Raw genomic sequence first — 24,723 nt, forward strand, 5'->3', positions numbered from 1 at the left:
GTGTTTCAGATTCCACAGCAAAATGGCTTTCAGTAGTAATTAATGCCAAAAGGGGAAAGCTCCCTGAAAAGCTGAAATAAAATTAAAATAAAATTCTGATCCATAATCCATACAGTAAAAGTGAAAAATGGAAAAACCACACAACTAGTAATTCAGCAGAGGATGAAAAAACTACCAATGCCAGTTAGTGGCCACAGTTGTGAGTACATACACAAATTTAGCATGTGATTCCATTATGTTTGTTATATTTTCTAGAAGGACTGTTGCAACTTCTTTTAACGCATTTAAGACTTTAAAAAAAAAATACAGATCCCCCTTGAAGAAAAATGTTTTACATGTTCATTTTAATTTGTGTATCCTTCCTCATTTGTAGCTGAACCAAAACAAGCATAGACTTCTGGGCTATTTTTATTTTGCGATTTTATTATATCACAAGCTATACATAAAGGAAAGCAGGGTGCTCTGGCTCACTGGCCAGGGGGTTGACAGTTTGATGAGGTTTTCTCATTGGCGTTTTAACCTAGAGGATATATCAAACATCAAGTCTTTTTTTCTTTACATCTTAGGATAACTGCTGCAACCAGACAGAAGGAGCCTTCACACCATTTTCAGTATAATTTTGTAAAATTCTCAACTCCAATCATACAAAGTCTTTAAAGAGAAGTGTCCCAGGCATACATTACAACAAAATGGATCGCGGTCTGTCCCTGTACGTTCTTTCATGTCACTGCAATGCTTTGCTATTCAATTACAGATCAGACTGAGGACAGTCTTTTGACTTCAGGTTCTTTCAAGGCAGCATTACATGGTAAAAAGATGGTTTAAAGTTAAATGTACCAGGTATCATATTTATATTACTTTTGCAGGTCTTTGAAACTATTAAGCAAAGAGGTTGGACTTTCAATTCATGAAAGCAAGGACTGTAGATAACAGAAGCAGAACATTTTAATGATTTTGTCCAAAAAGAATTTTGCTTTAAAATATCCTATTTCAACAGCTGGCCCAGGTATTCAACTCCACACTCTTAAAGTAAAAATACTATAGGTCCATTTTCCTAGTTCAGGCCATTCAAGGTTCTCCATTAATGTCTACATCAAAATGTGTGACAGGAGCAATCCATCACATTTAAACAAACTTAAAACGCCTTATTCAAGACATATTAATATAACAGTCTGTAAATAAGATTGGCTGGACAACTCCCTCTTGTAATAACAAAAGTTAAGAGAATTCATAAAAATTAAAAAGCTCCCTACTAGCTTTTGAATTTCCTCTGGAGGCTTTACACAATTGTGGATAAAGGTATACACCTCCATACACACGCTTTGTAAATATAGGTGCCCACTGTTAATACATTGTAGTTTTTATTGTCCTTACTGGTTTATTTAGTAGGATTAGAATTTGCCAGTGATACTGGCATTCTGTAGTGTGCAAACATCTGTCCACGGCTACAGTGTCAAGATATTACAGAGTTCTTCATGTGCTGAAACCAGGTTCTACAATATCAATGTACAGTGAGCACCACCATCTCTATCCCACATAGCTGAGTCTTTGAAAAAAGATAAAAAATGCAACTCATAGTGAATCGGCATGAACTGCTCAATACAAGCCTTACCTAACCTAAGGTCTAGGAAATAGAATGCTGTGACGATATACTGTACTGAAAGGTGTTACAAATGCAACAAGAGAATACTGGAACCAATAGCCTTTGTGTTTTTAATGCCTTAGTATACGGTGTATATATACACACACATAAAATGTTAATTCTTTGTGTTGAGAAGACATGTTTCTCAATTTGGTCGTTACACATATCAGATAGTTCCATTTAAAGGAAATGAGTTTTGAAACACGAAGTTAAAAGCATAATGCTCTTCGTAATCATCCAATATGCAAGTTGCGTTACTGGACTCCCACTTTTGCTCTTTGTTCATGCTCTGATCACAGAGATTCTGCACGATGTGTGGCATTCATTTGAAATGAATGACCCATTGATCAAGTTAGAAACCATAGCTCATTTCTAAAGGGGACTTTATGACACTATTCTGCAAAACTACTGAAATAAGGCACAGTCTGACCATAGCTCTGATGTTTAAAAATATCCACAACTAGAATTACATGGGGTGCAGCTGTTCTTTGAAAGGATTTAGCACTAATAAAAAAGCATATTTAACAATTTCAAGATATAACACTATACAGTTCTTTTTACAGGCATTAATACATGCTCTTTCTACCTGATTCACATGTAATAAAAAATAATGTTTACTTATGTTGGAAGTTTCACCTTATTAAAATAAAGTAAGTACCATCTTTAGTAGTGACCTAAACTTTAAAATGGACAAAACAGAGCTGCTGTACACTCATGAACTCTATTTCACAAATTACAACAAAGCTTCTTTTGAAGTCAAACCAAAACATTCTATAATTTAAAACCATACAAAAACGTTTTCAGTGCAGAAATTAAATAAAAATTCCAATGAAGCACAAAGGCCAAAATCTTCATCTGCACCACCGTTAACTACCCCAGTCAAAATGTATGCAAATTATAACAGTGCACATGGGTAGCACAATGCCTAGGGGGTCCATTTAAACAACAACTGCAGAGATGAATGTCACCGACTCAATCACCATAAGCAAGAAGCAGTTTTCTCAAGACTACAAGCTATTGAGAACAAGACAGTGTACAGTTATTCCTCATACACATCGAGCTATGTGCTTTAATACAAACACCTATTCTATTTGAAAAGGGATAAAAGAACATGTGCAAAAGAAACATTGATCTCTGGAGTGCAATGAAGCACACAGGACAGGACTCACCAGAATCTACTAAAGGATGCCTCTGGCCAGCTACATTCAAGCAAATTGGAGAAACCTTCAAGTTCTCCAAGAGGTTGTCAGCCATCATTCAGATTAAGGATGCAAAACCTTACCATCTTCATGTGTATAATGTAATTGATAAAGAAAAAAAGAAAATCTGATTCCTTGTTAACCGACGTAACCAGTTAATGCATGTACTCATGAACAGCATAAAGAGAATATAAAAGGACACCTCTGAATATGATTCTGCTCTATTTCCTTATTTTGACTGACATTCTCTGCTTTACAACCAATCAGCTGTACAAACAGGACTAAACTGAACAATCTTTAATAAAGCTGAGAAAGATTTCAACAAACAGGAGGGGGATTTGCCTTCTTTAGAAGGAACTCACAATGATACTATCATATACAAATTTGCTGTATGATCCGATACTTTCACTACAAGCTCAGATAGTAACAGCTCCATGAAACACCCCAATACTGTCAAACAACTGTACATGGGACACAAACTCATCTTTAAAGGCTTACAAACAAGAGGTAACTTTCCAACAACTTCACTTTTCAAATGACATTTAAAATCTGTCAAAAATAACCCACAAATTAGATTATATAAGGTTAATGCTACAAATAATAAGATTAATTCAAGGAAAGCACTTAGGCTGTAGCAAAGATGACCTTATTTAACTTTTTCTAGAGAACCTCCATATCCCTAGATTATGGAATAGCATAGGAATCTGTGTGTTTTCTGGCTTGTCTTGGAATTTGTTGTTATAAATGAATACTTTCACCACTTCTTACTTATGCTAGAATATCAATACCATGTTTCCTTTATTAAACTATTCATTTACAAAGTATTACCATGTAGCATTGAGTTATGGTGGGTTGGATGACCATACAGAAAAACGTTTACTTGTAACAACGGATTGGCCATACTACAATAGCTTGCCTGAGTTCAAAGGTGTAATTTTCAGGTTCTGCAGACCAATGCATACAATTTAAGATTTTTTGCAATTAATTATTCACAATCCAAAAACAAGAGCAAAAGGCTTACTTTATTCTAAAGCAGTAACATCCATTCCTGCTTCTGAAGGACTTGTGAATTTCTTGGGACCTGAGCTCTACATGACCAGACTGAATCATAGCCCAAGTTGGGTCCAGATATTTTTTCCATCTTGGATTTTACGATGCCTAGCAAACATGCAAGGCTGTGGTTACTCAAGACATGTGCGTATTACTGTTATAAACTTTAAAGGAGGTCAACTGAGTTTGAGGTATGTGGGGAAACAAAAGGTAAGCACAGGTTATATGCCCCACCCTGCATGTATTTCATGCATCAGACTAATGTATAGCTTTACAAGATTTACACAGTTGGAAAAGTGTATTTAGATCCTACTGAAAGGACTTCTAAAGTTCATAGACATGAGAGCTCAGTCTTCATTAATATTCTAGTTCGATTCACACCACTGCAAAATGTATTGTTCCATTTAATTCCTTGTAAATGCCTTACATGTTGTCTGAACACCTTAAATAAAAGTATGTTGAAAGTTACCTCCCGTTACGTCAAAATCCCTCTCAAAGAACTCCAGTCTGTCTTGGTCATCCACCAACTCTCACACACACTCGCGCGCACTCACACACACACAGAGCGGTTCTGTAAATGTTATTTATATATGTACACCCAAGGGAACTCCGGTTGACTGTCTCCTAGGAGGCTTCTCTTGCTCCAGTGCCCCCTATGATCAGGTTGCGTAGTAGTTTCCGTCGGCCTGCTTGGTAGTCCTCCTCGTCTACATTGACAAGCAGTTTGATGGCTTCATGGCCTACAGCCTGCTTCAGGGAGTCGGTGATGAAGACGCCCTTGAGGGCCTCCAGCAGTGAGCCATTGATGTAATCCCTCCAGAAGGCATCCAGGTACGTTAGTTCCGAGAACTTGATGTCGCAGATGATGGAGCCCAAGTCCCGGGACTTGAGGATTGTATTGGCCTGGTTGAACCTCTCAAACTGGCGCTCCAGGGCCTCCTGCTTGTTGGAAAAGACATTGCCCTGGAGGGCTGACTCATGCTGGCAGTACTCGGCACGCACTCGCAGTCTGATGTCTGGAAGAAGTTAGAAGTGAGAGATAATTTACACTTCTTAAACCTTTAAAGAATTCCCATTAAACAGAAAAGTGGAGCTGAACCATCCTCTCTGCTTATAATTCCATTATATTCCATTTTGGAAAGTTACAATTTATCAATTTCCTGAAATTTCTGTTAAAATGAAATGCATGCTTTTGTGGAGGATTAAATCTTACCATGACAAAGATTTTACTGAAAATGACAGTGTGGAAATGGGTTTTCACCCATGCTGATATACCACCACACAAAACCACTCCCAGCTAAGCCCAATAAATGATATACAGGCAGTGCATTTCACATATATGGACATTTAAGTGATGAGATTTGCCATATAAACTTTCTAGGTAGAAAGTTTCCATTGCCCAAAACTTCCAATGCCACATTAAAATAGAATACATTTTGATAGTGCTCTATTTAAATTATTTTAATTTGCTAGGTTCATCTTAGAGTGTTCACAAGTTCACAAGCAAATATAGATCAGCAATATATCCAGCGAAAAAGCATTAGGTAGGACACACATCAAGTGTACAAAACAGGCTTAACATGCCAATAGCTGTCAGAAAATCTGAAACTATGGCATCTAGTTTATTAGCTGTATTGAAGGAATGGTAGAAGTGGTAGCATTGCAATATGATGGTTTAGATTGTGTCTGATGAACAGCACTGCAATAGCAGAAAAGTGAGTAGTTAGCCAAGAATTATGCTGATCAATTTAAAATAAATACAGATAAAAAATGTGTTCCATGCTTCAGTCAAGCACAAAAAAGTTAACATGGCCTGTTGGTATTCTTTGATGCAGGCAGTTGGTCCAATGAATGCATTTAAGATATGTCATTAACCAGATGTTATCAGGACTCACTGAGTAGTGCTAGATAACTGGGTGAGCACGGTCAAAGTTGACTTCAGTATCCAGGGTGTCTGGTTTGCCTTTTTGCTCAGAATTCCCTGCAGTTACTTAGGCACCTGTGACTTAGCATGATATTGGTGATAACTGCATCTGTTATCCCTGTGAATGTCTTGTTCCGCAATTCATGTTCATTGCATGCAATATGACTGACAAAAATAAATGATGTTGTATTAGATTTTATTCCTATCCTGGAAAACAGCAAGATATCCTAGTTTTCCTTATATCTAAATCATCTTACTGATTTAGTTAATCCAATATGTATGCAATTGGTCGAGCTGACTAAAATCACATAAAGACCTTACTAAATGGCAGTACCAGACACATTAGATCATTCCACAATAATCGTATGGAGAACTTTCTGGTGATATGTTTTAAACTTAAAGTTCATGCTAACCTGACGTAATTAGGTCACACTCCTGATTCAATTAAGCCACTGAGAGCAACAGTGAAAAATAATCCAGAGGACGCACTAGCTGTAAAGGACCAGAAACGAGTATCACTAGGTTCTAAGCTCCCGATTCTTACCACAGGTCTGCTTTTCCCTACAATCTGTGGCACTGTGAGCTCTCTTCCTCTTCCTGCTGGGGGCACTAGAGGTGGGTTTCCCTCTGCCTGAGCACACCTGAGGGCCTGTTGGGGAGCAGCAGATGAGTGGTTGCGTGCCTAAAAAACCCAAAAAGGTAACATGGGATTTATTTTACTTTGAGCTGCTGTTCTTTAGGTCTGCAAAGGAACAAGTAAAGGTTTATTCCATCCTGAAAAGAGAAGAAAGGAAATGCAACGTTTCGGCGGTGGAGCCTTCTTCTGGTGTTCTTTAAGTCTGTCTCCCTAAAATGTTGCGTCATTTCATAATGAGGAACTTATGAGCCATTTAAATCCAAGAATCAGTGCTATACATACACCTAAAGAACACCATTCAGAGGCTAATAGATAGATAATACTTTATTAATCCCGTAGGGAAATTAATGTCACTCTTTGTAATATGGATAGTAATATAAAAAAGCACAGACAACATTTGTTAGCATTTTCTTTATAACAAGGCTTTATCATGATGTGAAGTAATATTTATAAGGATAGAAATACCCAATATGGGGATCAAGCAAAGTCTCTTAAGTTATCAATTGAAAAGTTCAGCTTGAAACTGAAATAAAGGTTTATAAGCAACATATAAAGGCTGATCGCTGTGAAAAGCTTCAGTAAGGTCTCACCTGAGATCCACTGCTACACAAGACACACAAAAACACAGATGTTTTTGATTATGAAAAAAAATTCTCAATATGGAATAAGTAATTGTAGAAAGAAGTAACCCTTAGCAGACATGCAAATAAACTAGTAACCAACATTTATTTTCACAACAGACTTTTGATGATATTCACCATGTCTGGAAACTTTTCATTTATGAGAGGAACTGGCCCTTTTATAATACTTGCAGCAACCACAATGGTAAGTATAAAAATGTTGGTTCTTCGGATTTTGTGGTAGGCAAACATTTCCCTTTACAAAATACACAGGATAAACATATCAGATTTTCATTGCATATCAGAAAAATGGCATCCAAGTAAAGAATTCATCTTCGTGGTTTTGGGTGGTCTGATATTTACTCACGGTTTTACTGTGGTGGATCACTCCTAACAAGAATCTCTGGAAGTTTTTAGGTGCTGCTTACCCGTCCTTCGCTGAGATGGAGCCCCCCTGTTCTCTCCAGCACTTCTGGGTGAAACATAGCGTACCGACGTCTCCTCCAGGTACTTATCCACTGGATCGGGACACACTGCAAACATTCAGAAACGCACAGAAAATTCAGGCCAAATAAGAGCTGCAGCATGTGAACAGTGTGCTACTGTATAAGCTAAACAATGGCATCTCATGCAGATTTAAGAAGAAAAGTGCAAATTTATATTTCACAACCACAGGGAATTCTATTAGTTATTAAAACAAAAAACAATTCTTCCTATACATCTCATAAGGGAAAATAATTCTTTGTAAATCATTTTTAAGAGACATACTAAAATGGTTGGGTTTAGAGAGTTAAGGTACACCTAAGTTATCTGAACTCTCTGATACACTCTTTCTGTTTTGTAAAAGATAGATGTAAATCTTGGAACATTAACAATGTTAAAACAACGGAATTTATTTCCCTTTTGCGAATTAACCACAGTAAATCCATTTGCAGAGCTACATTTGATTTGCTGCTTACACAAAATATGGAATACACTTCCATGCCAATAAGATTCTTGGCTTGGGAATCAGCTAACAGGAGAATACACACTGCTGGAAAACATTTAATATTCTTAAAGTCAAAACACAGAACAAAATAAACACCAAAAACAATACAATTACACAAAATTGTAATAGAAGCCATGTAAAGACACCTTCCATCTATATGTACAATCAATTGTACCAGCGTCATTGACGTATAGTGTCCAGTGACATAATGAAAGGTTTGTGTGGAAACCATACCACTGGGCTCTGAACAACAACACATGCCAAAAACACTACTGGCATTAAATAAGTATGTATAAGATGCACCCATCATTTGATTTACAAGCATCCGGTTTAAACATTTTCACCATCACAGTTGTCTGTGAGTCTCATGAAGAGATTTTCACAAAATTAACAAAGGTGTGTCCTTTGTAGCCAAACAAAAGACACCATCCTTATACTGTGTCCTCCTACAACAGTTTCTCACTGCGTCTGCCATCTTAAAACTCTTCAGATATTTTCAACTTGTCTGTTTATATTGATAATTATTGTACCAGCATAAATAGGGTAATTATCACAAGCAATAGTGTTCTTAATTTGATGAGTCTGTGCTCTGTTAGGTTAAAATATGTATTATTGGGGGATTGTCTAGAAAGAAGGAATGAATGGGAAGGTTTTACATGTCAAGTAATGAGAAATGTATTTCACATTTACTGTATGGACTTTCACAAATACAAGCGAATTACAAGAAATAAATTAATTTTGTAAAACAAGAGTTGGGCATATATAAACTAGAACAAGTAAAATAGATGAAAAAAAATAACTTTACCATCATATTCTATGATTTTTGGTGGGGGCTCAGAAATACACATATCAGAACAATGTAAATTTTGTGAAAGTTTATTTTAGAGCACAATTACAAGTGGATCTGTACCACGTATGGCAAGTAGGAATAATCTTACATCATGGAATATTTCAGTTTAAATTTTAACTCTTCAGTGCTTATGCAAATCTTTAAAATTATGCACACTTCATACAAGTATTAAGACTTACTGCTGGGTAACAGGATTCGTAATAAAAACAGCTACAAAAGATCACTATCAAGCAATGCAAAATCTCATCACTGGTTCAAGATGTTTTCCAGAAATGTTTAACTTTCAAAGCTGTATCCCACCCAATGGGGTCGTTCACAAGAGCGTATAGAAAGACACAGACTCACCGGTCTGTCTTTTCCTTAGCGTGACGTAGGGAAGCAGGTCATGCCTGGTAATGATCCTCAGGAGCTGCAGAACATGTCTGAAATTAGTCTCGTCGCACCTCCCCTGCCGCTCCAGAGCTAGGAAGAAGTCTCGACCGTTGCGAATGCCTCCGCGCTCGTATTCGTCAATTACATCCACAAAGAGGAAGGACAGTACTCGGACATCGCGGTGTGTGAGCTGGGCTCCCACAATATCGAACATCCTATGCAGAGAGTACAGACCATAGGCACTGTCCACTGCCTCCTCAGGCCAGGGTTCAAACCTGCCAGTCTGTGCTCTCCGAGATGATGGGCCGCGTCCACTGCCAGGTGTGGAGGTTGACGCCACACCCCCCATGGCAGAAACTCTGGAGCTGGAGCTATAGGACGTGTGAGAGTCTGATGGACCGCGGGTGTGGCTGTGAGATCTGCCTGGGTTGGTGGTGAGGTTCCTGGTGATCAGCAAGTGCGGAGAATGGTTAGTGTTGTGCTGGTTTTGATTGTTGGGCGGTTGAGAGGTCATCACTTTGGGTGGAGCTGGACGCCGTAAGAGCGTGTTTCCTTTAAGCATGCAGAGTGGCCTAATCGATCACTGCTGGCAGCCACTCAGATTTCTTCATTTACTCTCCTTCCTCGTTCTTCTGGTTTCCAATGGGGTCTCTGAAAGACAGGACAAGGGAATTTTTAATGTCTTCCAATTAATGACTATACAGCAATTCTTCTCTCCTAAAGAAAGGTCATTTGAAATCCAGAGAAATGTAAGTGGGTCTGACTGCTTTTTCTTTAAGGGAACAAAGTGTACATTTTCAGGCCTATACGTTAAGATATATGCCTTGTATTTATTTTGGGGAAATTGAGAAAGGAAATCGCATGAAGGAAATGTGACCCGTGTCACTCTTTTTCAACACCATGTTGAAAGCATTCCCAGAAATTATGTGACTAGTAGTCCACAGGAGGATTCATGGCATTTAAGATAGGACAGCCAAGGCTTTCCATAGCCATGCTCTTTACTGCATTTTACAGCCCCTTTCTCACTGGCAATCCAAACCCAGACTGTGGTGACCCGGGTTAAAATGACTGCCGTATGGAAGCATTATCTGGGCCAGAGCAGGGGTGATCCTTGTCCCATGTGCAGGTGTATCTGCCTAATGTGACAGGGTCCAGCAAGACAAGAAGCTGACTGTTTCTTGTGAGCCGAGAAGATGAAAACCCCTAGTACAAATTTTTACATAGCTCAAAATTGTCAACAGGAAAACTGCATTTTCACTTTTGAGGGTAACAATTTTATTCCCAATGTATCCTTTAAAGGATTTGATACCAGGTGTGTGAATTAAAATAGAAAATGCAACATGAAAAAACAATCCATGCCACCTTTAACATTTTAATTTCATGTACTTTTTTCAACATAAAAACATATAAAACAAATCAAAACATTAGACATCAAAATCAAATATAAAACTATTGTTACAGCCTTAGGTGATGGAGAAGTTTCTCTTTGATTTTAGATCACGTTTGTGACACGTGGAAGAGTAAACACTTCTAACTTCAAAGCAGAGAGGATGTTTGCTGAGGTCTGGAGGGTCCCTGGAGCAGAAACAATTGTTAAATTTACTTTAGTATACCTTGGTAAGTTGTAGGTTAATGATTGTCAAGGAGCAGTACAGAAACACACAATATTAGATCACATTAACAGCACATAGAAAAACACAAGCAGAGAAGAGAGAGGAGTTCGGGCTTGGAGTTTGCGCCAGGTGAGAGCCCCTACTTCAGGATCATCCAAACCAAATCTGACTTGAGCTCGGTAATTGAACCTGGTTAGAGAGAGCGTGCTATTCTGTGTTTTTAGGGAACTTGGGTTACCTGGGTAAGACACCTCAGTTAGAAACGTCTTTCCTGTTTAGGGTGCATTTTTGATAGATAGGAATATTGGCTCCCATTTATTCTGTGGCATCAGGGGTGCAGAGAGAGAGATTTAAATGCAGGTTGCATTGTATTTAGTTAGAAGGCAGCTGATCTCTTATGTGGCCTCTGTAGGCATTAAGAGTTCAATGCTTAGTAGCAGTCCGGGGTTTTCTGAATGTTAAGACTTCTGAAACACCTTGTTTGTAAATACTGTACATAGAGTAACTTGTGTGTTGCATGTTTTGTTGTGTGTAGTGTAGTTTGTGTATTGTCATTGTAATAAATATTTGTTTAACCAAGTGTGCCTGAATTATTACTCCTCTCAAATAAACTGTGCCAGAGAACAAAAAATTATGTGCCTCTAATTATACCAACTGCTCAGGTATATTGCTGGAAATCACTTACAAGTTGGGGGTAATTAATAATTATTTTACTTATTGACTAAACCGCTCGGTCAATTCCTGATTTAAACCATTTTTGTAACCCCCCATTTGTAACAATATTTATTCGTTCAGGGCTGAAGTATTAAAATACCTTATATAGCCCAGTATTTCCATTTTGAAATTAAACTGTCACATATTTTTTAAGATAAAACACAATCAGTAATTTTGTTGGAAAGATTTCATACAAGACTGGCTAACCATCTCATACAGCAGAAAGAAATCAAAATCTCTTGCATGCTATCTTAATTTCCAAAGTAAATTAAACATTGTGAAAGAAATGTTTAGAAAATGCATAGCACTTCTGATGTAACTAACATGTACAGAGGCCATTCAGTAGAAAGATCTGGTCATAATCTTTATGACAAACTGTTTTCAAAGGTGTAGAATAAGCACATTGATCATACTTGTATGAAATGTAATGTGAGATTACGCACCACAACCTAGGCAGACTTGTATATAGGTATAGCATGCTAATGTAAACATCTTAAAACAGAGAGCAACTCCCACTAAACAGGAACAGAGCTGCATCACAGCCTCATAACAGTTAAATAAATTGATTCCATGCAAACAGTCAAGAAACAAGACAGACTCATACAAATGTTTCCTTTCCAGTCACAATGCAGCAGGAGACAGTGTGATGTGCCATGTAACAGTGAGAATTTTGTTCTCTTCAAAGATGAATCACAGGTCGACCAGGTATGGAGATCAACTGTGACTGTAATAATTTCCAACTGAAAAAAACACACTGACGAAATAAGGTGGAACTGATCTATCATACAGAAGTGACACTGGCCATCTACTCCTTTACATAAGGAACAGGCAAAGGTTTATTCCGTGCTGAAAGGTTAAAAAAAAGAAATTTCAACTTTAGAGCCTTCTTTTGGTGTGAGGGAGAGAGGGAAAGCAGCAAATAAATAAGGCAAAGGAGAACAAAACACAGTATGCAAGAGGGGGTGGGCATAAAGCAGGCGAGAAAGAGGGTCCAAACTCAGGGAGAACAGGAGAGGTGTGGAAAGCCACAATTTTCAAATGAATTGAGAGAATTAGAAGGAGATTAGTCTGCCTTTGAGAGAAGAGGGAAGCCAAGATTCAAGTTGTAGGATAATTATGGTTTTGGATGTCTTTCTGCAATAGAAGGTCTGAAACCCCTCATTGAGGACTCAAACGGAGAGATTGGCGCGCGTGGTCATTAAAGGTGAAATGGGGAACTATCATTTCGGAGAGATTTTTGATCCTCACAGCTCTCACATGTTTCCTGAACTGGGCTGTCAGTCTTCTTCCAGTCTCACCAATTTAAATGGCTATACACACTTACTTAAACGTATCTATTTACATAAGGTACCACAACTGCTAAACAGGTAACATCCATCCAAGCAATTTCTAACTGCTTTATCCATATTGAATTGCGAGGGAGCAGGAAACTATACTGGCAAGACAACAGGTGCGAGGCAGGAGTGGAGTAGAGGAGTTTATTGCCATAGGTACTAGTACACAGGAATTCTTATTCATTCTGGATATGAATTATGTCTCTCGGTACATACATGGTACAACAGACAACACCACACAATGCAGACAGTACGTTAAAAACATAATAATAATAACAATATGAAAAATGAAGGTTTCGGGACAATAAATATGTAGTAGTGAAAAAAAAACCTGGCAGACCATGCAAAACATGCATAGTGTAGACAATGGAAACACAATGGAAAGTATGCTGGTCCATCACAGGGCAGACACAGACTCGCAATGTCTCTGGACAGAGGGTGGAAACCAGAGAACCTGGCAAGAACCTCAGGTCTGGAATTGAACCCAGGGCCAATCACTGCTTTTTTTGTGTGTCCAAACCCAGCCTGTATTTATCTCATTCTTCGGGACAGAGGAATTGCCATGAGTTATAGGCCTGAATTGTGAAATTAGCATCACACTATCCTAGAAGCATTTCACAGCTGGCTGCTGCCTGGTGACGAGCATGAATCCTACAGATCCTACAGAACGACCCAGCTCCTCTTCTCAGACTAGGAAGATGCATGACATACTGATGCTTCTGGTGGAGTACAAAACAGTGGCAACCAAGACAGGCTCCATTTGTTATTCCCTTTTTAGATTTGATTATAATTAGAAAATTAAAATTCACACCGTGTACGATGACACAGAGTCAAGCACTGTAATTATCTTCCTCTGTCAAGCGGACGATTTATTTCGTTATTCGTGCTTATACTTTGCATCCTACTCGTGTATACAGTAACATTAGCTGCATTACCACGTCTTAATTCTGTGTAAGGCAACAGTATACGCAAAACAGTACAGTATTAACAGTCCAGTTTACGCATAAATGACGGCACTACATGTATGTTTAATATACGCCATGATGTTTAGATTCTTACTGCATGCGTTTCCTATGACGACAAATCCGAACACGGCACTTCGTTAAACGGCATAAACCCCGACCTGCCCAAATGCTCAACCACCTCACTTCCCTGGAGAAGATGTACTAGCTGACTCTTTTAACGTATGACCCGAGGAACAGGTCGGGTCTCCCCCGTTCAGTCGTGATGCAAGAGTCGTGTGCACATTACAGTCCAGGATAATTCTACCCCCATTACCAAATCAAGCTCATGAGAGACCTTACCCCCTGATCTGTCGAAATATCCGACTTCCATTCTCAGCCACTGACAACCAAACAATCGAATGTAAATGATTCTAAGAAAAGTCGCTGTAATGCACATACTGCGAAAGGGGTAGATGCTAAAGCTTTTGAACACCTAACGACATTCCACTGTACACAACACACTGTATGGCTCGTTATAGCCCTTCAATCTATAAAACCTGACACGAAAGCCATGACAACTACAACAGAATAAGAAATACACATTTAAATATAAACTTACCTGTACATTTATTTGACGTGGAGGTATATTTGAACCTAGAATATCTCAAAGACACGAATGTAGAATAATTCTGGGCGTTTGAAACGATACACCTTTCTTCAGTCGTTAATTGAAACTTACATGTCGCAAAAAGCCAAACAAAAACAAAAATATAATCATATTTACTGCCCAGATTGACCTGTATTTGCTGAGCCAAGTCGAAAACAAAACAGCTAAAGAAACGTTCTGTTTACTTTTAAAATATTTCTCCGCGTTGTTTTTATGTTGTGCTGGGTTATTCCGATAGAAAAAAATCACAGTCCTGTCTCAGTTTCACGTATTTCCTTCATTTACAATTATAACTTGCGTTTTCTCCTTACTTATTAAACGATTTGATCCTTTTCTGAAAAGCTTTTTAAATATTTTACAGTTTTTTCAGTGTTATTTTCTTCCTCCTCCAACTAAAACCCAAAAGAGACAGCCATCTTTGCTCCACGGCTAAAATGAAGGAACATCCGGGACATCATCCAATTGAGGGCAACATCCGGGGAACGTTGTCAGCTACAAAACCTCAAGACAGCCCGTCGTCATCTTAGCTGCTGGTGTGTGGAGTATGTGGATGGAAGGTCCGGGAACGTTTTGTTTAATTTGAATTTTAAGATGAGAATTTCGAAGTAATTGTTTTTAAAGCACCTTTAGAAGTATTCCTGAACATCTTAGCGATTGTATTAATAATAATATGAATTCTAGAAATACTTGATTATTAACGTTTTTTTAATTAAAAATATTCTGGAAAATAATGCTTCATAGAATATATGTATGCAATGTTTGCTTTTTTGTCAAAAACATTAAATAATACTCAATATTTTATCAGAAAAACTTAAAATTTAATCTAGTAAAGTAAAAAGCAAAGCTTTTGTGAAACAAAGCCTGCGATAAAATAACATAACGGAACACGATACCACCGGGTATTTTATCGGACCAATTAGGGTGAAGTACACTATTCAAGAATACGGCACCTCGTTTCCTCTGGGATTTTCACCCATGCTTTTCCTTACCAGAGTCCAGAGCCTTGACGGCCGCTCCACATTGCTTCTCTCCTGATGTGTGCTGCATTCACAAATTTATTAGGCCACTCTGCTTATAAAAGCACTGTTTAGCTTGAGTTATTTCTGAATTTAGAATGTTCCATTGTATGTTTTGAATTTGTATTATATATATATATTTCCCGAGTAATATCAATCTGCAAAATAAAAACATTAGCAAACGACACAACTGACATTTACATTCCTCTTCTTAGAAATGTCTCATTGTGGTTGCACTTTCTAGAATACAGGACCTTACCTTTTCCTCTGGTGCTTCTTCTGTTTTAGTTTCCTTACTTATTCTCCTTTCTAGAGGATCTGGTATGGTAAGAAGATGGGAGATTACACCAGGTGTGAAGCCCACTGAAGCCCTGGAAAGTGATATCTGTGCAATGCTGAAATACTTGTCCCCCTAAAATGACATGCGATCTTGGATATTCAGGAACTATTTAGGTCATCTTATGTGAGAGGAAGCACTTCCTACAGCTTAAGGACATGCAAGAGACATTGGTTTTGAAATTCTGCTTCAGGGTCTGTGTGTGTCTTTAACCACCTCCCCCAGCAACAACATAATTTTCCCATGATACCCTTTTCACATCACAGACAACCCCAGTACACCTGAGGTGGCATGAACTTACCTAGAGCCAGAGAGAAAATAAATGCGACTTTGTTTAATGATAATTTACCAATGATTAACATACATAATCATTTACATGCTTTACATACTTACTGTGTTAATTCATTTTAATATACTTAATTCATCCCAGAGGGGCAATTTAATAAGGTAAATAAGAAGGTTTACACGGTTATATGTCTAAGTTATTTTATTAAAATTGTGTATCATTTAATTTCATGTTGAAGATGAGCAATTCAGGTTCTTGAAAGGGATTTCTTAAACTAGTCATACAAAATATAACTTCTATTCAAGTGAGAAACAGGGTAATCTGGGGAAAATACCAGCAGCTGTACATGCTTTTGTCTGCTTTAGATCATTTCACCGGTTGGATTATGGTAGCCACCTTGTTAGCTACTTTTAGTACATTTATCAAAATCAGGACAAAAGAAAACAGGGTTTCAAGATTCTTCTTTATTAATTACCAAACTGTAACAGAATTAACAGATTTTACCTCAAAAAAGTAAAGCAGTCACACGAACCCCCAAGAAGTATTGGATAATGGCACCTGGATGTTGTTTTTCTTATACAGTAGATCTTCAGATTATACTAGATGTTATGGTGTGGTTTCTGCTTATTTGCCATAATAAATAAATATCGTAGTAATGATAGATTTGGAAAAGTCTTAGAGGAAGAGATGAAGAAGCAAATCAGTGCAGACAGCTGATGTAAAAAATAGTTTTCTCACATTGGTTTTGGTGGCCCTTAGAGGTCACATGAAATGCTGCAGGCTCCCAGCCTACACTACCCAGGCTGCACCTGGGCAACTGTGCACGGCCACTACAACTCACACTGTCACAGCAGGCTAATGACATACACCAGTGATTGCCAGCCGTGGTCCTGGAAGAGCCAAAACCAACGTCTTCTGGTTTCTGCTCCAGTTGAATTCTTAATCACAGGCCAATTGGTTTTAGTTTTCTATCTGGGGCATGCTTGTAAATCTGCTTTCAGCTCTCAAGAGTCAAACGGGATTTATAATTGGTATCAGCTCTGTACCAGTTTCTGAGATTCCGCCATCAGTTAGCACTGGAAATTAGAGCTCAGCCAGAATGAAAACTGACCGAGTGTCCCTTCAGGGCCCGCTTGGAAAACTGCAGTGCTGCATGGACTATAGGGTTCAATTTGCGTTTTAAATAAGGAACGTAAATGGTTGATTTATTATATCTAAAGCTTCAGACTGGCTATTTACATTCAACATCTGCTGCACTCTCTAAATTGACCTGGGCCAAATTAAGTAAGACCCACACTTGTAACTTCTAAGGTATAAGTTTGTGAAGCCGACCACTCACTTCACACCACTGTCTGAAAATGGAACTTTAATCAGCAGCACGAAATAGGTTTCTGAAAAAAAAATACACTAAACATCAAAAGAAACATAACTCCATGAAGGTCAAGTAGGTAGCTATGACAGCATGCGTAGGCTGCAAAAAAACAGGTAAAGGTTAATTCCACCCTGAAAGGTAAATAACAATATTTCATCTGTGAAGCCTTTTTTAAGAAGCATGAAACATTGCATCGCTTTGCTTTTCCTTTCAACATGGAATAAGCCTTTACCTGTATCACCCCGTGCATGTGTTCATGTACAGAAAAATGACAGAACACCTGTGATTAGGTGATTTAACCTGGGGATACAGAAAACAAAACTCAAAAAGGAGCTAACATCCCTCACATAACAAGAGAATAACACCAATGCCTGCCAATGGCCTGTTTTAAGCAGGGCTCAGTCACCACACTGTTGCCTGATGTCTACACAGCCACAGGTAGGCTGTGCACACAGCCTGCAAATTCTAACCTGACAAGATGTTGCAGCCTAAAATATCTGGGAGAACACGAGCCACAATACCTCACCAAAATCAATGGAGAGGTCCAAGTGTGATGGTCTAGGCAGGAGTGGCTCACCTCTACAGAACCTGGAGTGCTTGTTGGCAACCTGACAGCACAACACTACACTACATGTCCGGGGATCTCACTCTTGCTGCCCTCCTCGTGGGCCCCTCTTGATATGAGTGACTGCAGTCCAGGAGGACAGCACATGTCCTCATGCTGCTGGTACACCAGTCTCGAGCCCCTTTGAACACGTAGCATCCAGGTCTCAAAGACCTCTTAGAAGGCACAAGCTTGTCTGGGCTGTGAGAGGACTGGGACAGAGTCCAACAAGACAGCATCTGCAATCTGTCACGAAACACGCAGATGTACAGCTTGAATTGAAGGCCAGGCATTCTACTAGCCTGTGGCTCCCACAGTAAACCCCGTTATTGACTTTACCAAGGGCATGTCTATCCCATATATTGTTAGTGCACCTGCAGCAAAAATGATCTTGATCTTGAGAGTAACTTTGAATTTGTTGCATGTGTAAGGGACAGGCTTTTTTAATGCTATACTAAATATAGTTTTACTTCTCCATCCATTACTACAACTGTTTAACATACTTTTTGTCTTTGTCTAGGTTATCCTAGACTAAAAACCTTAGTGAAAAATGACTTCTGTAAATGTAGCATGGCCTAATCTACTAGGTATCCCAACGTAGAAGATGTCTTTTAAATCAGAAGTGGTTTGACTTTTCTGTTGAAAAAGGCAGCGGTCATAGTCCTAATAATAAAGCCATGTCTTGTTGTGACTACTTTTAGGAGTTTCACAAGATTGGTTGCTTTGCCTTTTTTAGAGGTCTATGCACCAACACATTTGAAGGGACTGAGACCGATAACGACTTTCAACACAACACTAATTACCTGCCACACACCCTGAACTAAAACCACAGTGCATGCAAGCAAATATCAAACATTGAGTGAGATAAACTCCGAACAAAAGTCAAGATGTTTGCAGTGCAAAAAGAATGACATGTTGTTTCTTACTAGATCAGCTTTAGAGACAGTAGGAATGTAGGAACCCCAGAATGTGTGGTTTAAATTGAATTTGGAGGATAGACACGGCAGTAAAGAGTGATGCATGGCTCTGTGGGTACATAGCAGGCGTGTCTGCTGTGTGGTCCTGGATTATCACACCTAATCTCAATCACATAAGAGGGGGACGTGGATGTGATTTAGTCTGGATTGCAACAAGCAATCCTGTGAATCCTGTGAAAGGACATACAGTATCCTTCACTCCACATGAACACCTCTGCTGGATGAGTTCCATTGCTTGGTTCATTTCAAAAGAAAATGCACTTTGTTTTCATTCCAGGTTTCAGATCCACAGAGTGACAATAGTGTAATATTAAAAAAAACAATATTAAAAGTATTAGAATAGGTAGCTGAAAGGAGAGCAGCATGCATGTTTGATGGTTTTTTAGCTCTGGCAGCTCATTATAAGGATGTTCCAGTTCAAGCAGCCAAACAGCCAAGTCTGGTTCCATAATCATAGACAGTAGAGTGATGGCCGGTCATTTCCTCCACGTGGATTTTGTACATTTTAGTTAATTAAATCCGCTCATTTCTACGTCCGATGTGTTCAATTCATGCAAGTTACAATTCGTAACATGCATAGAGTGAATCGTCTTCCAGGTCCACAGTCCATCCGGACAGGACACCAGTGAGGCACGCCAGTAGAGGCAGTGTGGGGACAATGATCATGTGTGTGACCATGACGGGGCAGGTCGAAGAAGTGAGAGAGATCTTCAGATACGGAAGGAAAATTCCTGCAGAGTCCCAGCTGTTCTGAGAATGAAACTGCAAGTCTGCCCCAACAGTCCTTCATCTGCTGGCTTCACAACTGCTCTGTTCCTCAGACACATCCCTGTCTTCCAGCTCAGAGACCCATAGAGAAATGGATTTGCAGGGTACGGATGGATCAAGGTTTGGCCTTAAATATTTCAGGAAATGTGCAACTTCAAGGCTAAAACACTAGTGAAAAGCACACGTGTGTGACGGGCTGAAGGCGATTCCCTAGTCTCTCTCATGTCCTTGAGGATCTTTAACAGGTAACGGTAACTTCCCTGCGCTAGAGAAAAGGAGTTTATAAAGTTAACCAACACATTACTTTCTGTTCACTTGCCAACTCCCGGGGATTGCAATATTTTATTCCTCCCAGAGGGTGTATCTGGGGGTTGGCCCAACGCAAGCTCCCAGAGGGCAGGCTCTCATTCGTGAACCCCTACTCGGGCACCCAGGGGCAGGGGAGGCTTGGCATGCACAAGACGGTGCCTCTTGAGGTGCTGGAACTGGCGGAAGCTTTTCCCACACTGGGCGCAGGGGTAGGGAGTTTCCCCGGAGTGGATCCGCATGTGGACCCGCAGGTTCTGGACTTCGCTGAACCTCTTCCCGCACTCGGCACAGACGTGGGGCCGTTCCCCCGTGTGGATCCTCTGGTGGGCCTTCAGGGACTCCAGGAGGTGGAAGTCCTTGCCACATTCCCCGCAGTGATAGGGCCTCTCCCCAGTGTGGGTCTTCCAGTGGCGCTGTAGGCTACGGTAGTGACCGAACCCTCTCCCGCATTCAGTACAGCGGTACGCCGGCTTCTGGGCATTCCCGTGCTCATCCAGGTCCTCAGCGGAGAGGTCCCGCCGCCTCCCGTCGCCAGCATGGAGCCTCTGGTGGGCTTTGAGGTTGCCCAAGAGGTTAAAGGTCCTCCCGCACTCAGTGCAGAGATAGGCCTCTCCCGACGCCCCCGCAACGCCGGGCGTCCAGGGCTTGTTGCAGTGCTGTGACGGATTCAAGTCCTGGCGCCAGAAGCTCTCGCCAGCGTACACGTGCTGGAGGTTTCGCAGCATGCCAGTCGTGCCTGCATTACCGCCACCATCCGCCTGGCACTGTGTGGGCTCCGCGGGCTGCTGCGAGCCTGCCCCCGCTCCGGAGTATTTTCCGGAGGGTAAAATCATGGAGGGGAGCAAGGAAAGGGCAGACACGTTGGGGACGGGCTGGTAGGGCTGGAGACCGTAGTTCCACGGGACGGAGGCAGAGGGGGACGGCTGTCTGGAGAAGGGGGCAGGAACAGGGTGAGGGCTGCTGCCTGTCTCGGGCGGCAGATTCTGTTCATGCTGATCAGACAGTGCTTCTTTGATAGGTACCTCCAGGCAATGCTCCGTTTCCACTTCTGAAACATGACAGACAGGCATGATCTAATAGCAACTCAGTTAAATTACTTTAAACATTATAATTCTTCAACTCTCCTGAGGGCTTCTCTGTAGGTCAAGCCTGGACATTTTCGCTTACCTTCTCTGTAACTGTTCAGACTATTCTGCTCTCATATCTTGTATCCTGAGCTCAGCTCTGAATTTTTATCTAGCCAGCATTAGTGTTGACTTTTACTCAGTGTACGGTATACCCATTCTCACCTTTTTCTGTATTTTTATCACCATGAAATAACCAGAAATGCATAATACACATTAATAACTAGAGATAGTTGTTTTCTTTATTCCACTTTTAATTATATCATCACACTGCCTGCCTACTTTATCTAGTTATTTACTTTCTCAACAAAAATGTGAGTTGCCTACAGAGAAGGACAATGCCTTCTGCATACGGCTGTCAGCTTAAATATCTGCCCAGATGGCCAACAGCTTCCTGATTTCTGTGTAACAGGGCTCAGCGCACTGAGCGAGTTACAGGTGTGATGTCACACCCTCTCAAATCTAGGCAGTACAGGACCTGGTCTTTTACTGTAGAGGAGTTATCTGTTGTCTAGGAAGTGAAGCTCTGTGTGCCCAGAGTCTATGTAGTAGGGGGTGCCGTGACTTGGATTTCTCTGAGCAAAAGCAAAGAGCAAAAGAGGAATTTAGAGGGGAAGAGTAACGGGGCTCAGTGTGCTGAGCCAGTTACAGAAGTGACATCACCTGCTTCAGATATCTAGGCAGAATGTAAAACTCTGCCAGGGCAGTGGACTGATCTTTTGGTTTAACGGAGTTATCCACTCTCTAGTGAAGCTCCGCGTGCTCGGAGTCAGCGAGAGACCGGAATCAAACCCCAGCAGGCGCGGGGGGACACTCATCACGACTGCTTGCGTACTCACTTGCTCCACCATCTGCAGCTGGCAAAGATATAGGACCGCCCTCCTGTGTCATGGGATCCTGGCAGGACAGCTCCCTCACTAGACGCCCCATTTCGTCGCAGCCAGACACACAATCCAGACGGGGGTCCCCCTGGGACACGCCACTGTTTCTGGGGCACCCTGCCGTGGGACTTCCCATCTGCTGCTTCCGTGGAATCATGGCTCCAGCAGCAGTCCCGTTCCCGAGGAAGAAGGCAGAATCCAGTGGAGAAGCATCTCCTTCACACACAGGCTGGGAGACGCCGAGCTCGTCCCCTGATTCCGATCCCGATTCCAGCACTGGGACCTGTATGATGTTCAGATCCATCTCGGCATCTTCTTCCTTTACGCTGCATGGCACTAACTCCTGATCCTCTCCGCACCTCTCCCTGTGTCCTTGGTCCCCGTTTCCTTGGACTCTCGTTATCTGGGGAAACGTGTTGCCTTTGGCAAAAGGTATCCACTTCTTTTCTTGTTTTGGAGCTGCTTCTCTGCTCGTGTCCTCTTGGGCATGCAGACCTGCTAACACACAGAAGCGAAAGTCACAAGACAATGCTGAGGGTTCTGCCTCTGTTGCAGCCTAACAAACAGCTGCTGGTTGTCAGGAAGGCAGGCAGTAGAACGGTACATGTCCAGGATGTACACACAAGCTACAGTAAACGTCATCTGATATCAACTCAAGCCTTCTGCGTGAAAACGGATCACGATCGTTTTCGCTTCCAGGATTTTGCAAGATGTCGTTCATTATGCTAATTTAGACCTGTGATGTTTTTATTACAATTTGGAACTACTGTACTTGTACATTTACACAAAAATGCTCACATGAGATCAGAAAACCGATTTTCTGTGGTCCTCTGTTCGGTAGGTACAGTATGACCCGGCTTGCCATAATATCAAAGCACGTGAAAAGTTACTCCTCAGAAATGAAGACCGATAATTGTATTAATAACAGTATTAAAACGTTTTCCCTAAGTTTTTACCTTCTCCGAGAATATTTCATTCGAACTCCTTTTATGCTTTACGTACAGTATACATCATGAGTTATCTTAATATAATGTGGAAATACTGTAATTCACATCTTATTGTAATTCTTCCATTAGCAGTTTTATTATGTATTAAATCTTGATGACTATAAATCCAAGCCTACCGATATTTATAAAATAGATTCGCGTATAACACACTTGTAAAAATAGGAAACAGTCGTAACTATACTACAAATTATGCACTCACATTATTCGCAGTGTTTTACTAAACCAAATCTGGCTTATCACACTTTCATTTGGATCAGCTGAATGGTAAATATTTTAGGCACTTTTAAATACTGTTTAGAGCGTTTAAGATATTTACTCAGATAGGAGCCACTTTAAAATCTAAAATGCTTTGAAAGGAAGCCCGTAGGAAATTAAATGAAATTTCTCATTAAAAATCTGTGGAGCAATACAGGATTTTTTACATCAGTGATGCTGAATTGAAAACAATCTCACCTTTCTCCGTTTCCAGTCTGGGAGCGGGGATACCCCTGTTCTCGCCGCGGCAGGTCGGTGTGTGATTTTCCCACAGAGCCTCAGTCTGACAGTTTGGGGTTGCCCGCGGAGGACTGTCCCCAGTCTGGGGTGCGGGTGTGGAAGAGGCGACCTTTCCAGCGAGCGACTTCGCCGAGAGCACTCTCCTGGTGCGCAGGTCTCTCTTCGGGCTGCCGACGCGGCTCCTGGAGGATGAGGGCACACGTAGCGCCGCAGCCTTGTCCGCGGAAGTCAAGATGTATCCCCGCAGTGCGCTCAGCTCGCTCTCGGCGATTTCCACCCGGAGCCTCAGGTTCGCCATCTCCTTGCCGTTCTCGTCCATTTTGACTTGGAAAACAGCGAATTTGCTGTCGATAAGCTCCGACATAATGGCTTTGAGAAGCGCGTCGGCCCTGATGACATCTTGATCCTTGTTTTGGACAGGAGAAGGAAAGCTGTCACTCCTCTGCGACGTAATGATCTCGCCCATTTCCGAAGCCGGACAGTTCATTGCGAGTCCGCAGTCCAGTCTAAAATGCGATTTACGAGCTGTTAACGGCTTAGCAGTACTGTTGTAGCAGTACAGTTCTTGTACATCAGGAGCAAGCAGTACTGTAGCTGTAGCAAAGCAAGGCTACAGCAGACAGTGTGTAGGACACACGACGCAGTGAACGGTTTCAGTGAAATGCTCAGACAAAAGAATAACCGTAGCGACAGATCATTAAGGCATTCAGTTTTATCACTTGATTTTGACGCCAGAAAAATGTCAACAGCTCTTCTTTTCCTTGTTGTAATTTCCTCGTCGTTTCATTCTTAAAAAAAAAGAGAAGAGCAAAAATAATCGTCTTACTGCTCTCAACTACAGCGCCCCCTGAGACTTTCCTCCATCCCTGCTTTTTAACAAGTATCTCTAGGCTGTATTGTCTTTCCTATCTTTTTCATGTATTAATTAAACGCCTTGGATGTATGTTTTGATGTCATATGTTGTATATCAAAGTTTGTGTCAGGGTTTCGGGA

The 24,723-nt window shown here is 40.8% G+C and overlaps 2 protein-coding genes across 4 annotated transcripts; both read right to left on the reverse strand.

Annotated features, from left to right (window-relative positions):
- Window positions 1-403: 403 nt before the first annotated feature.
- On the reverse strand, window positions 404-14,997 carry dedd (death effector domain containing). 2 transcript variants are annotated; one of them, XM_006625616.3, is made up of 5 exons: window positions 14,507-14,997; window positions 9,256-9,933; window positions 7,501-7,605; window positions 6,360-6,497; window positions 404-4,907 (listed from the first exon to the last, which is right to left on the reverse strand). In XM_006625616.3, exons 2-5 carry the CDS (start codon window positions 9,842-9,844, stop codon window positions 4,516-4,518), a joined length of 1,224 nt encoding a protein of 407 aa, XP_006625679.3. In that variant the 5' UTR covers window positions 9,845-9,933; window positions 14,507-14,997; the 3' UTR covers window positions 404-4,515. The 2 variants fall into 2 exon arrangements, with proteins under 2 accessions (XP_006625679.3, XP_015198223.2); XM_015342737.2 differs by lacking the exon at window positions 14,507-14,997 and adding an exon at window positions 10,742-10,860.
- A 1,645-nt stretch (window positions 14,998-16,642) lies between these two features.
- LOC102686593 (uncharacterized) lies at window positions 16,643-24,652 on the reverse strand. 2 transcript variants are annotated; one of them, XM_006625615.3, is made up of 3 exons: window positions 23,689-24,652; window positions 22,187-22,723; window positions 16,643-21,271 (listed from the first exon to the last, which is right to left on the reverse strand). In XM_006625615.3, exons 1-3 carry the CDS (start codon window positions 24,215-24,217, stop codon window positions 20,319-20,321), a joined length of 2,019 nt encoding a protein of 672 aa, XP_006625678.2. In that variant the 5' UTR covers window positions 24,218-24,652; the 3' UTR covers window positions 16,643-20,318. The 2 variants fall into 2 exon arrangements, with proteins under 2 accessions (XP_006625678.2, XP_015198740.2); XM_015343254.2 differs by having other exon boundaries at window positions 22,187-22,726.
- Between the last annotated feature and the right edge of the window lie 71 nt (window positions 24,653-24,723).

Source organism: Lepisosteus oculatus, chromosome 2, assembly GCF_040954835.1.
Source record: "Lepisosteus oculatus isolate fLepOcu1 chromosome 2, fLepOcu1.hap2, whole genome shotgun sequence".
Taxonomy (NCBI): Eukaryota; Metazoa; Chordata; class Actinopteri; order Semionotiformes; family Lepisosteidae; genus Lepisosteus; species Lepisosteus oculatus.

Bases quoted from the DNA above. Each gene is read 5' to 3' on its own strand.
- LOC102686593 (XM_015343254.2), bottom strand. From the start codon at position 24,217: ATGAACTGTCCGGCTTCGGAAATGGGCGAGATCATTACGTCGCAGAGG. The intron at 22,727-23,688 runs GTGAGATTGTTT...TCTGTGTGTTAG, and splicing joins CAGACTGGAAACGGAGAAAG to CAGGTCTGCATGCCCAAGAG. The intron at 21,272-22,186 runs GTGAGTACGCAA...GTCATGTTTCAG, and splicing joins AGCTGCAGATGGTGGAGCAA to AAGTGGAAACGGAGCATTGC.
- dedd (XM_006625616.3), bottom strand. From the start codon at position 9,844: ATGCTTAAAGGAAACACGCTCTTACGGCGTCCAGCTCCACCCAAAGTG. The intron at 7,606-9,255 runs GTGAGTCTGTGT...GAATGTTTGCAG, and splicing joins GCTAAGGAAAAGACAGACCG to TGTGTCCCGATCCAGTGGAT. The intron at 6,498-7,500 runs GTAAGCAGCACC...TGGGTTTTTTAG, and splicing joins TCCATCTCAGCGAAGGACGG to GCACGCAACCACTCATCTGC.